At 34.5% G+C, this 14,471-nt stretch overlaps 2 protein-coding genes across 4 annotated transcripts in view; both read right to left on the bottom strand.

The window, feature by feature from the left end:
- Positions 1 to 9,453, bottom strand: part of LOC124360510 (neurobeachin-like protein 1) — a 545,778-nt gene extending 536,325 nt beyond the window's left edge. For 2 of the 3 annotated variants that reach the window (XM_046814200.1, XM_046814202.1), the window contains exon 1: positions 9,352 to 9,453. The gene's annotated coding sequence lies outside the window, so the exon portion shown is untranslated. Of the gene's footprint in view, positions 1 to 8,150; positions 8,227 to 9,351 lie in introns of those variants that run through there. The other variant, XM_046814201.1, reaches the window with a different exon arrangement.
- Positions 9,454 to 9,933: 480 nt separating this feature from the next.
- LOC124361263 (neurobeachin-like protein 1) overlaps positions 9,934 to 14,471 on the bottom strand; it is a 155,692-nt gene continuing 151,154 nt past the window's right edge. Inside the window, 2 exon segments of the mRNA XM_046815310.1 lie at positions 9,934 to 10,318; positions 13,767 to 13,916. Coding sequence (XP_046671266.1) covers positions 10,157 to 10,318; positions 13,767 to 13,916 — 312 coding nt within the window. The 3' untranslated portion in view covers positions 9,934 to 10,156.

The following is a 14,471-nucleotide window of genomic DNA, read 5'->3' as shown; positions in this document are numbered from 1 at the left end:
AAGGATATGTAGTTTCCATGTTGTACTGTATTAAATCAAACAGTATTATGTAAAAATAGTAACATCTCTTTCTGGATTGTTTTGCTTTTACAAAATACGTTTTTTCAACATTGTGAATTATTGAGTATAACGAAATAATACAAAACAATTTTATAATTGACTACTTAAGAATGTAGATAGATACACGTACATGTTTTTCGTAATTGTTCATTTTTGTGCCAGGATGCTCCACCAATTCACTTGATACTAGTGATGTCAAATGCCTACGGAATTTAGAATAGGGGAAATCTTCTCAGGGAATATTGCCAGCAAATATTTTCAAAGTTCATGAATTACCGGGAAATTATTATCAATTTGCAAGAAAGCTTAAAAAGGGAAGTAATAGGTAAAAGCAGTAATTACATGGTTAAATCAAACTCTAAAACTGAAACATATTTTAAAATAAAATTATAGCAAAAAACACTGGTAATATAAAACAATAATTATTATAAATTGCAAAGCTGGAAGACATAAAGAAACAGCGAATTTATAAAAAAGGTAGTTTTTGAATATTTTTTATCTAGGATGTTTGACAATAACTTCCAAGATGAAATTACTTCTTCGAAAAATGCTTGAATCTCTAATAATGATTTAGGAATCGAAATCCATTTAGTTCTATAAATTCCCCAGGATATTGTCTATACAGGAAATTAATGCATGAGATGATAATTCTTGGATTAAAATGTACGAATTCACTTGGTTAATCTAGTTTTAAGGTTCTGTAACTATTAAAACATTCAAAATTACAAATTTGCCATAAATTTCCAATTTTTGGGAATCTTCCCGGACCAAAGAAATATTCCCGGCAATATTCCCATTTCATAAGTTCCCTCCCACTGGCAATATTCCCGACCCACATCACTACTTGATACATATTTAAAAACATGCTTGTACAAAAATATATATATATATATTTCCTACACATAAATTGTAACACGGAAAGTAAATATCAATCATTCTAGACTTCTTAAATCGACCCCAATTGAATAAACTTGTTCCACAAAAATCTTTAACTATGTTTGATTCCTCCTTAGACAGATATAAAGCAAAACTATTAAAACTGTGCAGGGAAGGTTATAACAGTCTCAGATAGCGAGTACGCGTAGGTCATGACTGTGTACAGCGTCCCTGACCCAGTGGCCGAGACCCGCCCCCATTAGAGGGGCGGGGGCTGTGAGCTCGCAGATCTCCACAGTTGCGACACGCACCACCTTGGGTACAACAACTTCGGATATTATTTATGGATCTATTCACTGACCGCTGCAGGAGGAGTCGTGCCTAACAATGGACTCCCCGCAACAAAGCAGTTACACGGCCGATAATCGTTTCTCTGTCGAGATAAATTGTCTGCCAGTATTGTTTATCTCTACAGCACAGCGTCCATGTAACAGCGATAACATTACGTCTTCCAATGATTAATGATATACATATGAGACACAATACACACACCCTGTACTTTAATGTTTGTTACGATTTTTATAAATTTCGTAACATTTATAGATACTATACTTATTTTTAAACTTATAATGGGGGGGGGGGTACAAACATATCTCTGTCTTATATGTAGCGTCTCTCAAACATATTTAGATTACTATAGCTAATCTTCCACTAGACCTTAGTTCAAAACTATGTTATTTCCACATAATATGAGTACTACAAACAATTTTTATGCAAAAATAAAGTTTCAATGTTAGATTTAACTTATTAAAAATTAATACATCAAGTATACAAAGACCCCAGTGTTTTATTATTCAAATTATACCACTTTCTGTAATTAAACGATAAAATGTATTATTTATGTATGCAGTTGAAGTTAGACCTTGAATACTGTTATTTATTCCAAAAGTTGGCACACATTACAGAACGGATTAAACAGTTAAAGATAAATAGAAAGGTTATATGTGGTCATGTTCAACATCGGGTTAGTCTTCTTTACATCTTAAATCTGTTTGTACAATGAATGGCACACCTAAAAACTATGTACCGTAAAAACATTATGTTTATATACAAACAATATCCCCATAACATGTTATTTAAATTATATAAATAATCCTAACTGTTATACGTAAACCATAACTATTTATAACATAATAAAAATTCATTGACAAATATTGTCATAAAAGTAAACCCAACATCGGTGTTCATTATTTCCGTACATTTGTGGTAGTGTGAGCTATTCGAATTTAAACGCAAAGTAAAAACAAAATAAACAATTTTTAAAAACAATACAATTTATAAATATTACATGTTTGTTTTTACCAAGCTGGAGATTTATTAATATTACACGTACAGGGTGTTCAGAAAAGGATGTCACAAATCTCTGAGGCCGACAGTACTTATAATTAAAAAAATTGTTCAACAAATATAAGACGAGTAATGTGTCGTTTAGGCGCTAGACGCCACTTCGTATTTTGTATCACAACAATTATATATCATATAAGTACTAATAAAACTAAATATACTAAACATGGCATTTATGCTATGACAATTAAGGGGGATGGTGGTACAACAAAGATGCTTATATAGCCATATAAAATAGAGTGTATTACAATTAAATTATAATAACGTGCGAGTGCACATGATAAATGTTTAAAACATTTTTTGTTGAATAAAGGAATTGAATTGATGAACAAGATATGAAAATTGAGTGATTTCCGCTAATATTAACAAAAGCTGTTGAAAAATTTAAAAAAAAGCAAAGAGCAAAAGAAGTATATTTATGCAACATTAACGAAACACCAACTATTTTTACAATTTTCATACCAATTCCAACGGTAATTTGTTCAATGAAATCCGTCAATGCATAAACGAGCACGACCACTTTACAGAGTATGCTTGTACAAGCCGGGAGCAACAAACACTTACTTACAAACGTACAAAGTTGAAAGGGGTTTACTGCTTTGCACCTGTATAAAAATTATAAAATAGTTTGGTATCTTGTAATTTTTTTATGAATAGTTATGACACGCAGCTGTGCTTGCAAAAAGTTCCCCATCATAAACCTCGGAGATTTATATTAACATGATGCTTTTGCATGCAGCACAGCTGTTCAAAGAAAGGTCATATTAAAGACTCTCAGTAGCACGAGGCGATCCAGATCACAAGCCAGGTTGTCACAATCTACCCTGCTAGCTAGAGCAAGTCATCCTTCCGTAAAGCTATCGAGCTAACAGAGTGTCTTCACTCAAAAGAGACAGTACAGCAAACACTATGGATTATGCTAAACCATCAATGAGAGAAATGAAAGGTTAAAATTGATGTTTTTAATTCTGGAAGCAAAAAAACTACGTAGCTCTGTTTGGCACATTCTTATTTTAACTAGTGTTTATCAAGTGGAGTGGACAAAACTGAGAAAACTTCATTCACACCTTGAAGACATCTATTTAGATGTCTAAAAATACCACATTAAAGTATTCACATGTAATTAATCACGAACGTCCGTGGCAAATAGTATATTTATGGAGTTCTGAAAAAATCCTATATGTGAAATTATTTTTTTTTAGATCCAACTCTTTACATGATGTATAGAAGTAACACATTATAATTTATACATTTTCATATCCAATCGTGAATAAAATTGGTGAAGGAAACTGGTTGAAATATAATACACTCATATGATATGTATGATTCAGCTGCAATAATCAAATCTTTGACTCTATCAAAGGAAATAATACAATGTTATACAAGGAATGATTGTACGAAAGGACGGCTGATCATTGATTTCTACACAATCCTGCATCTCCAATGATACTTGAACAACACACGATAGATTGCATATTGCCGTACAAAGAATGAAGGAGCGACAAAATTACTAAACGCTCTGTTTGTATTAGAAAATTGGATTCAATGTTGTAAAGTTTGTTGGTTTGAGTTAAGTAAATTAGAAAATATAAACAGTCAATGAGTTTAGGCTATATTTTTTTAGAGCACTATTTGTTAACTTAAGGCAACAAATTATGATTAAAAAGCATTTAATGTAGTTTTTTGTTGCTTAGTACCTGCATTTTTAAAGTCAAATTGGTAGTAATAAGTAATTTAGTAATAAACTTAAAAACTAAGCCTCTATATTAATATTAAGATGTAAAAAACAGCTCCTATTTCATCTAGTATCCTCAAAAAACCTCTAATTTGAATAAGAGGATAATTAAATCCACCGTCTAAATGTTATGGGAGTTAAAAAGAAAATTTATAGACGTTTGGACCGATTTCCTTAAATATTTAACCTGCTTCATGTACTGTAGAGGATCGAAAGTTTTTCTTCTGTAAAACTTGCATTAAACCATCAAAACATACGGATACTTTTAATAGTTTCGTGGTATCCACTGTTTGTGACAAAATGTACTGCGAAGTTTTATTTCTTTCGTTTGACTCAAACAAAAATTTGTAAATTTCACTCAACTCCTTTGTAGGAGTTGAGTAATATTACTACAAAGGAGTAATATTACTACAAAGGAGTAATATTACTACAAAGGAGTTTTATTTATAATTATTTATTATAAATAAAAAAATTGACTTAGGTACACAATTTAATGACATTCATGGCCGAAATATATTCCCAAATCGGAAATAAATTAGACAATGTAACAATAACAAATAATAAATCAATATTATTTTAAGAAACATTATTTGTAATACAGTACCATAATAAGGTTTTGTTTAAGCTGCTGATTTAGTGCTAAAGGAGTGCTGAAAAGTTGTATTGATTACCTACTATAACCTTTAACTTTTTAATTATAAATGAAAGTAATATTGACAGTCATTATTTATTAATAATTAATCATCATGTAATCATTACTAATATTGTTATCTGATAGTAAATATAATTGTCTAACACTTGCTTTGTTGTGGCTATGATATTTTTGTTTTGTTCTTTGTTATTATCCTAATAATATTATAAATGCAAAAGTGTCTTCGTTTATTTGTTTCGTTTCCACGCGTAAACTACTTAAACGATTGTACTGAAATTTTACATGAACATTCTTACAGTTCCTGGGATAAATATAGGCCTATTCCTATTTCGAAAATCTTACGGGCTACGCCCCACTGGTCTTTAAATTAGCGAACAATCCCATCTTGTTCTCCTAAGTTGTGTAATATTAATTGAATGAGCCTTTCAAATGTAATAAACTGTTCTGTGTAAATATTGTTTGTTATTTTTGATTTTTTTACATTTATAGTGAGTAAGTTGTTTAAAGAGTAAATATAACTTTACTCGTCTTTTTAGGTTTCAGCGATAGGTAAGTACTGATCTACCCTATAAAATGTCCTAAAACATAAGATGGTCTGTATTTGACCAGTAACAAAATAATCCCAAGACTAAGTAGTACTTCTAACCTCCCTATGTTATGTTGAGATTTAGATACATGTGTAACAATGTTTTCCAGACAAATTAGATATTTTGGGAATGTTTACATTTGATTTTATGTTTACAATATCACTATGTTCAAAATAAATATTTTTTCTCACTTAAGAATTTACAGATACTATTTTATTAGTATATTATTTATTTAAATAATCATTCATCCCCTATCATTCAGCTTGGTGAATCTTAGGAGGAACTGTAATTCCAAAATAATATTTTAATACACTATTTATTAATACATATTAGTTTAAGATATTAGAAAAAAGAGTAAATCTGGTGTACTACAAAAATCTATATTGTTTAATATTAAACGTAATAGTTAACCGGGCATGAACTACGTTGCGAAAGTCCATATCGAAGAGTCACAGAACGCCTGCAGAAACAGTGACACTCCGTCTGAAGTGCCTACATTTTGCAGCGTGAGAGGCGCAGACATTTCAGGCGTACGTCATATTGATTTTATCGGTACTCTTGTATAGTTAACTATGTAAAATTAAAATCAAAAAACCCATTTTGAAGAGCCTTTTAAACAAGAGTGTTTTGACCTCAGAAATCCTTTCTCCCGAGAAAACTTTTACTTTCTCATTAAGTCATAATGAAAGAAGGTTGAAAATGTTAACATTGAGTTTATAAGTAACAGTACGGTCATTTATAGTAAACAAGATATTAAACAAACAAAGAATACTGAAAAGCATTATAATATGTAGTAAGTTATCAACACATGAGAAGTATTCATTAAGAGGGATTGTTTTGTTCTCTGAAACGTTTGATAACTGTATATATTTCCACTTAGTAACAAGTTCAACGGCAAAGGGCGCTGTAAGAGTAGAGAGTAATCTATAAATTGTCAGTGTTAGTTGAGACAAAAAATTAAATAGCTCTTTATAACATTTAAAATAGGTGAATTTACATACAACGTAAGAAGACATATTTTTACAATTACCTTTTGAGCCAGTCTAATATATATGAGCGTTAATATTGTACAAAGTGCTTATCAGTTGATGAAATTGAATTTAGTAGTCATGGGAAGAAGATTAAAATTAAGTGCGTGCCAGTACTTGCATTTATAATATTCTTACACAAGCGAGTATTTCTAAATCACTGATAATGTGTAAATGAAAAGTCCACAGTGAACCTTGTCAAACCCATGAAAGTAAACTCTAATGGATTCGTTCAAGCTTAATTCTGACATAATCAGTGACTCTTTCTAAATATACACATTCAAGACTTCATTGAGTTTCTTCTTCTTAAAAAAACGAAACAAACGAAAAAACAATCGTTTCTATAATTTGGCCGTCATAACAGTAACAGTAATTGTAGCAGTTTCAATTCTACTTATGTATTGCACTACGCTCAATCCATTAATGAATGGTTTAATCTGCTACAGAGACCGTGCAGATCAGCAATGCATGCAATTTTGTACCCGTAAAATATCGCAATGTTCGATAATTCTTCATGTCAAATAAATTGAGACTGGAGGGACGTCATTCTATTGTATCTATTCCCATTGCAAACTTTTTTCTTTTAAGTCAAAATTAAAGAATCCCATAACCATGTTGAGGGTGGTATATAATTGCATCTATAGAATTGCAGTAGAAAACTCGCTTTTGTTTGGCGGGCATGGTTCACAGGAGAAGTGTGTAATGTGTGGCCTCATATATAGACCTATGGTTTATATTATTGCTTTATACCAGACACTAATTCTAACTAGGAATGGACGGATAAATATACTTTCAAACTAGTCATCATAAAGATGACATTCTTGATTAGATGTTCATTTCAAAACGGATGTACCGCATTGTGAATTATTGCAGAATCTGATATTTATGCCCTATTGCGAACAGATGTTCAGAACGATACGTTAGACTCTACAGCCATATATAGCTATTGGACATATTTCTAGTATATAAACATTGTGATTGCTTAAATTTAAAAAAAATAAATGGACATACTACTACATAGTAAATTAGTTGTTACAACCTCTTAATTGTTATTGAACGCCCTTTCATGAAAATCATAATGTATACAGTTTAACTCTAAACGCTTTGTGGTCGGATGGATTTCAACCACAACTGATATAGACGCTCTATAGAATAAAAGATAAGACAGGACTGCTAAAGAAAGCAAAGATGGGAGCAACCTGAGAGTAGAGTTTCCACAGGTTGAGCTGTCTTAAGATTAGGCTGCTACAGACCGGGATAGTCGAAATATTTCCGGGACCAGGAGCTCCCAAAAAAACAGGAGGTTTTAGTTAGCTATAAGAGACCTGGAGCTTTCAAATTAGCCAGAAAACGGAAGCTTTCATAGTAAGTAAATATTTTTTCCTCCCTAAAAACACAAACAGACAGACAGACGGTAAACTATACAAGATAAGACTACACTTTATTTCTTTATACATTTCTTACTTATTTTGCCAGACAAATTAAATATTGAAGTTTGATGGAGTAATTTATGGACACCCTGTATACTACCTAAATATTAGGAGTTCAATAATGTTGTTTGACTTGTTGAGGAGCAATGATTTATAATAAAGCAATCATGTAACGAATAAATATTGTTCCTTTACGTCAGTCTTCAGGTTAAAAAAATGGTTGAACATTCAAGGTTCATAACACAGTCAACTTTGTTAACTCTATACCCTAAAACAAGACGCTTAAGGATCTTAATGCTCTCATACAATCCTTTATGTAGAAAAATTATAACAAAAATAAGAAACAGTATTGAAGAACAAATAAGTCGGGAACTTTACCTTGTAGTCCAGGCTCCTCGTGGTCCGCAGAAGAAGTTCCTCAACAGTGCCCACCTTCGCCGCACGATCAACTCCTGGTTGCTGAGGTTGTTATATAATTTATAACAGAACACACATAGGTGAGGAACCTTACCTTGTAGTCCAGGCTACTCGTGGACCGCAGAGAAGTTCCTCAACAGTGCCCACCTTCCGCCGCACGATCAAACCCCTGGTTGCTGAGGTTGTTATATAATTTATAAGAGAACACATAAGTGAGGACCTTACCTTGTAGTCAAGGCTAGTCGTGTACCGCAGAAGAAGTTCCTCAACAGTGCCCACCTTCGCCGTACGATCAACTCCTGGTTGCTGAGGTTGTTATATAATTTATAAGAGAACCTAAGTGAGGACCTTAACCTTGTAGTCCAGGCTAGTCGTGGAACCGCAGAAGAAGTTCCTCAACAGTGCCCACCTTCGCCGTACGATCAACTCCTGGTTGCTGAGGTTGTTATATAATTTATAAGAGAACACATAAGTGAGGACCTTACCTTCTAGTCCAGGCTAGTCGTGGACCGCAGAAGAAGTTCCTCAACAGTGCCCACCTTCGCCGTACGATCAACTCCTGGTTGCTGAGGTTGTTTATACTATAATTTATAAGAGAACCACATAGGTGAGGACCTTACCTTGTAGTCCAGGCTACTCGTGGACCGCAGAAGAAGTTCCTCAACAGTGCCCACCTTCGCCGTACGATCAACTCCTGGTTGCTGAGGTTGTTATATAATTTATAAGAGAACACATAAGTGAGGACCTTACCTTGTAGTCCAGGCTAGTCGTGGTCCGCAGAAGAAGTTCCTCAACAGCGCCCACCTTCGCCGCACGATCAACTACTGCTGGTTGCTGAGGTTGTTATATAATTTATAACAGAACACATATAGGTGAGGACCTTACCTTGTAGTTCCAGGCTAACTCGTGGTCCGCAGAAGAAGTTCCTTCAACAGCGCCACCTTCGCCGCACGATCACTCCTGGTTGCGCGCCTGGTTGCTGAGGTTGTTATATAATTTATAACAGAACACACATAGGTGAGGACCTTACCTTGTAGTCCAGTTTACTCGTGGTCCGCAGAAGAAGTTCCTCAACAGCGCCCACCTTCGCCGCACGATCAACTGCTGGTTGCTGAGGTTGTTATATAATTTATAACAGAACACATATAGGTGAGGACCTTACCTTGTAGTCCAGGCTACTCGTGGTCCGCAGAAGAAGTTCCTCAACAGCGCCCACCTTCGCCGCACGATCAACTCCTGGTTGCGCGCCTGGTTGCTGAGGTTGTTATATAATTTATAACAGAACACACATAGGTGAGGACCTTACCTTGTAGTCCAGGTTACTCGTGGTCCGCAGAAGAAGTTTCCTCAACAGTGCCCACCTTCGCCGCACGATCAACTGCTGGTTGCTGAGGTTGTTATATAATTTTATAAGAGAACACATAAGTGAGGACCTTACCTTGTAGTCCAGGCTAGTCGTGGTCCGCAGAAGAAGTTCCTCAACAGTGCCCACCTTCGCCGTACGATGAACTCCTGGTTGCTGAGGCTGTTGTTATATAATTTATAACAGAAACACACATAGGTGAGGGACCTTACCTTGTAGTCCAGGCTAGTCGTGGTCCGCAGAAGAAGTTCCTCAACAGCGCCCACCTTCGCCGTACGATCAACTCCTGGTTGCTGAGGCTGTTATATAATTTATAACAGAACACACATAGGTGAGGACCTTACCTTGTAGTCCAGGCTAGTCGTGGTCCGCAGAAGAAGTTCCTCAACAGTGCCCACCTTCGCCGTACGATCAACTCCTGGTTGCTGAGGCTGTTATATAATTTATAACAGAACACACATAGGTGAGGACCTTACCTTGTAGTCCAGGCTACTCGTGGTCCGCAGAAGAAGTTCCTCAACAGTGCCCACCTTCGCCGTACGATCAACTCCTGGTTGCTGAGGCTGTTATATAATTTATAACAGAACACACATAGGTGAGGACCTTACCTTGTAGTCCAGGCTCCTCGTGGTCCGCAGAAGAAGTTCCTCAACAGTGCCCACCTTCGCCGCACGATCAACTCCTGGTTGCGCGCCTGGTTGCTGAGGTTGTTATATCGCACTGTCTCTTCCGTTTGACGCGCGCGGTACCCGGCCATGATCTGCGACTGCAAAAATATTTGTTACTTAATTACCTATAGTTTTATATGTGTTGTGTTCAAAAAGATCTAGTGTAGATGGAAAAAGAGAGAAATTGTGCACATCACTGTCTACTTATGGACGCTTAACACAATTTTTTAATAGTAAGCAGATACGAGGGGTGCGCCAATTTATTATCCCCCATTATAATTGTTACAAGTTGTACACAACCCTACAGGACGTAAAAGCAATGATCTGAGACTTAAAAATCGTATCACTTATTATAAAATAAACCTTTCAAATGTAAAACGTCTGGGAAAAGTACACGACGAGTACAGGTATAATAGCACTACAATATTTTTGTGCAAATATTTTTTCTTATACCTACATAACTCCTAATAGCTTAATTTCAACGTACATAGTTTGGAATTACAGAGTTTGGTATCTGTACCTACTACGTCTTCAGATCTCTACGTCATAGTAAATTCAACGAGACCCTTTGACATAAGAATTTATAATCAAATTGAACATTTGCATTTGAAATCCGCTTCAGCGTCAAGATAATTGAACATTACGCGTTTACATACGAACTATGTTGTTAATCTTGACGTTATGAGCTTTCCAACGTCAATACTCAGTTTATTTTAGTACGATTATTAATTGCAATCTGCTTTAACAGTTTATTATTAAATTCATATTTCTTCGACAATTATTTAAGCTAAAAACGTTTAAGAGTTTCTAAAAATTAAATGTTTCCCATAATAAGGGGGCTCAAACTAAAATCAATTTCCAAATATTTATTTACGGCAGCTGTCCAAAAAGTCCCCAAAATTCCTAAAAGGGATTCTGAAACTCGTTGAATAAAAATCTAGAAGTAGTTGTTCCATTTCGTTAGATCGAAATAGTACATATTCCAGTTGAAATTCGTTAACAAACTTTTACAAATTAGAACAAAAATATTTACTTTTTTGAACGTAATTCTTAACACATTAATGATACTGAGTTTTTAAGAAAACACAACTTATTAAATGAAGTAATTATGATACAGTAAAAATATTAAGTGTTTTGTTATGTAAGTCTACATAAAAAAACATAATAATGTTTACCTGACTTTTCACTTTCCATATTCTCATATTACAACATTTCCTACCACTCCAAAGAGGGTTGGGACGAAGTGCTTGTACTCAAATATGTATTATTCAGAACAAAAAAATCAGCACGTACTCAATGACAGGATTAGGTAACATTTTTTACCAAAGGTTAGAGATCAGTAAAATATTAGTCGTTTATATCAATACGTTTGGAGAGTCATGACACAACCTTGATTTGTATTCAAAGCCCTATTAATAGTTTAAATTAAGTTATAAGTGAGCGAGACTCAGAGAGCCACAGGCGAGCCAGTCAAACGCCTTCAGTACAGATAAATGCATGAATATCGAATAGCGAACACGTATAGTTCGATTTTTGAGAGCCACTTTTAGACTCGGTGGTCGGGAACACCTTCAGCTGTGATTTAGCGGGGCTATATATCACTGAAAGAGCCCCATTACATTATTTACTGTGAAGGTCTGTAAACTAATCGTATACGATAAATATTGCACAAAACAAGTTTCTAGCAATTCGACACCAGTTAATAGCGGTAATAAATATAGATTTTTACATAAATCCACCCGAAGTTGAAAATATCAGATTACTTGTATGCCAATGTTTTCAAGAATATAAAAAATGTTTCACGGATGCATGAACTAATCAAGCATTTTAGAAAGGGCATGGGTGAAAAATTATTTTTTGCACTTAAAAAAAAAACTTGTTACGATAAATATAGACCAACTATTAAACTATATTAATTGGCTTGTACAGAATGAGTAAAAAGTCAGGACAGCCCCCTCTTTATTTTCTTAAATTTATATAAGGAGATATCCTTTGGGTAGTGATGGATTGTGGGGGATAAAGTTTCATTTGATGATTTTTAATTTTTTGTATCCACCAAAAATGTGTCATATTGTACGCAACTCAAAACTTTCAAATGTAAACCCATCTCAAGTGACCATCTCATTTTGAAGAGCATACAAAACTGTAACAATTCGCTATCACTTTCCCATCCAAAGTAATAGCAAGTGTTACCAGAACAATATTTTTAATTTTCCAAGTGAAATAAAATGTTCAAACTGAAGACCTCCTACTATTTGGCAGTGAGACAAGGGTAGGGTGAGTCCCTGTCACGCATTTTGGAAAGTCTGAAGTGGTACTTTGTTGCAAACCTTATCAATACTGTTTCTTAAATCTTCAACGTTTTCTACTAGTGTTTTGTGAATGTAGGTGTGAAGACTTCATAAAAGTTTTGACAACCTATTACTTAAGATGGGAAAGAGATAGCGATCTCTGGTTTTCACCATTCACCATTGTTTAAGTTTGTTTATGCTCTTCAAATGAGATGGTCACTTGAGATGGGTTTACACTTACGTCGATATATTAAGGGATTATATGAAGTATTAAAATATATATATATATTGCGATTCAAAAAATCGGACTTTTTTAATATGTGTGTGTGTGTGTGTGTGTGTGTGTGTGTGTGTGTGTGTGTGTGTGTGTGTGTGTGTGTGTGTGTGTGTGTGTGTGTGTGTGTGTGTGTGTGTGTGTGTGTGTGTGTGTGTGTGTGTGTGTGTGTTTAAGTTGATTTAGATTGAAGCTTGTTATGTTTATTTATTTATTTATCCATACACAGGTATCAAGTTTCAATAGAAATCAACTAAGGTTGGTTTTGTTACACCTGGCGTGCAAATTTAACATTGCAGAAATTAACACTTACACATAAATCTTTACTAAAACTTCAAAAATATTTAAATAAATAACTCTGTGCTGATCAGTGAATCCAGGACAGGTTAAAATAAAGAGTTTTATTATTATTATTAAGCGTATTCTTATGCTTTAAATGCTGTAAGTGTAAACAAATTAATAATAGCAGTAACATTAATTAAACATTAGGTTTTCATGTTATATTACAAAGTTTACACAGAACCGTTTATTACATTACAAGCCTTTTTCAATTCATAATATGTGTTTGTAGTAATGCATTTCATACGAACTTTGCCAACTCTAGAGGTCAGTGGGACGAAGCACTGAGGTCAGGGAGAAAAATCCTTCCTTAGTGCCATTCTAGGGCACAAGATAAACCTATTCACTAAATTTACTAAACCTATATATATATATATAAAGAGGTGTATATATATATATATATATATATATGTGTGTGTGTGTGTGTGTGTGTGTGTGTGTGTGTGTGTGTGTGTGTGTGTGTGTGTGTGTGTGTGTGTGTGTGTGTGTGTGTACATTATTTTATAAAACACAACTTACAAAAAACTTAATTACATTATTTCCGTGGAATACACTTATTAAAGTTTAGAGAATCAAGTAAAAATGTATGATTGGGTTAAATCCAACAGAAAGCAAAGTTACTCAAAGCTCCGAATGACTAACCTGGAATCGCATTTTGCTTTCTCCAACTTCCCGGTTCCGCTTATGTACGCACAACTTTGACCCCTCGTAACACTCGGCCCAGAATGTGTTCATAGCCTCGGTCAGGTGACCACTGAGAGCAGCCTGGTAGCTCTCGTACAGCGGCTTCACCTGTAACACATGTCAGGTCAATAAATATCTTCAAAGGATCGATTGTAAAGCCAGCATAATTTGATTAGACGTTTGCCATAGTTCTGTATACAACTACGTTTTAAGATTTACGTTCTGATTTCTTCAGGTGTGTCAACTCTCGGTGATTGGCTATTCAGTACAGATCTGCATTCTCTAGATCAGTTTCAATAATTAGGGTTTTGTTTCATTAAGTGCATATTTTTGAGATGGTGAGCATGGACTAGGCACACTCAACATTCTTGTTGTAGTTTCTGACTTGTATGTATGCCTCAACGCTCTTGTATGAATTGTTTATCTTAATCTAGATAAGTGTTAAGTCAGTTATCCACCTAAAAAAGAGATCAGATTGCAGATCTCGAGATATAGTGTTACTAATTTATTGCATGACAGAACTATGACAAATGTCCTGAAAACCCCTGTAATATTTAGTTAGATGTGGAGTACGATTGTTAATTAGTGGGATTTTCTAAGTGTTAAAGGCAGTTTGCAGATCAGATTGCAGATCTCGAGATATAGTGTTACTAATTTATTGCA

Source organism: Homalodisca vitripennis, chromosome 4 (genome assembly GCF_021130785.1).
Source record: "Homalodisca vitripennis isolate AUS2020 chromosome 4, UT_GWSS_2.1, whole genome shotgun sequence".
In the NCBI taxonomy this organism is placed as follows: domain Eukaryota; kingdom Metazoa; phylum Arthropoda; class Insecta; order Hemiptera; family Cicadellidae; genus Homalodisca; species Homalodisca vitripennis.
The sequence above is the reverse complement of the archived record's forward strand: the minus strand, read 5'-3'. Positions and strand labels throughout refer to the sequence as shown.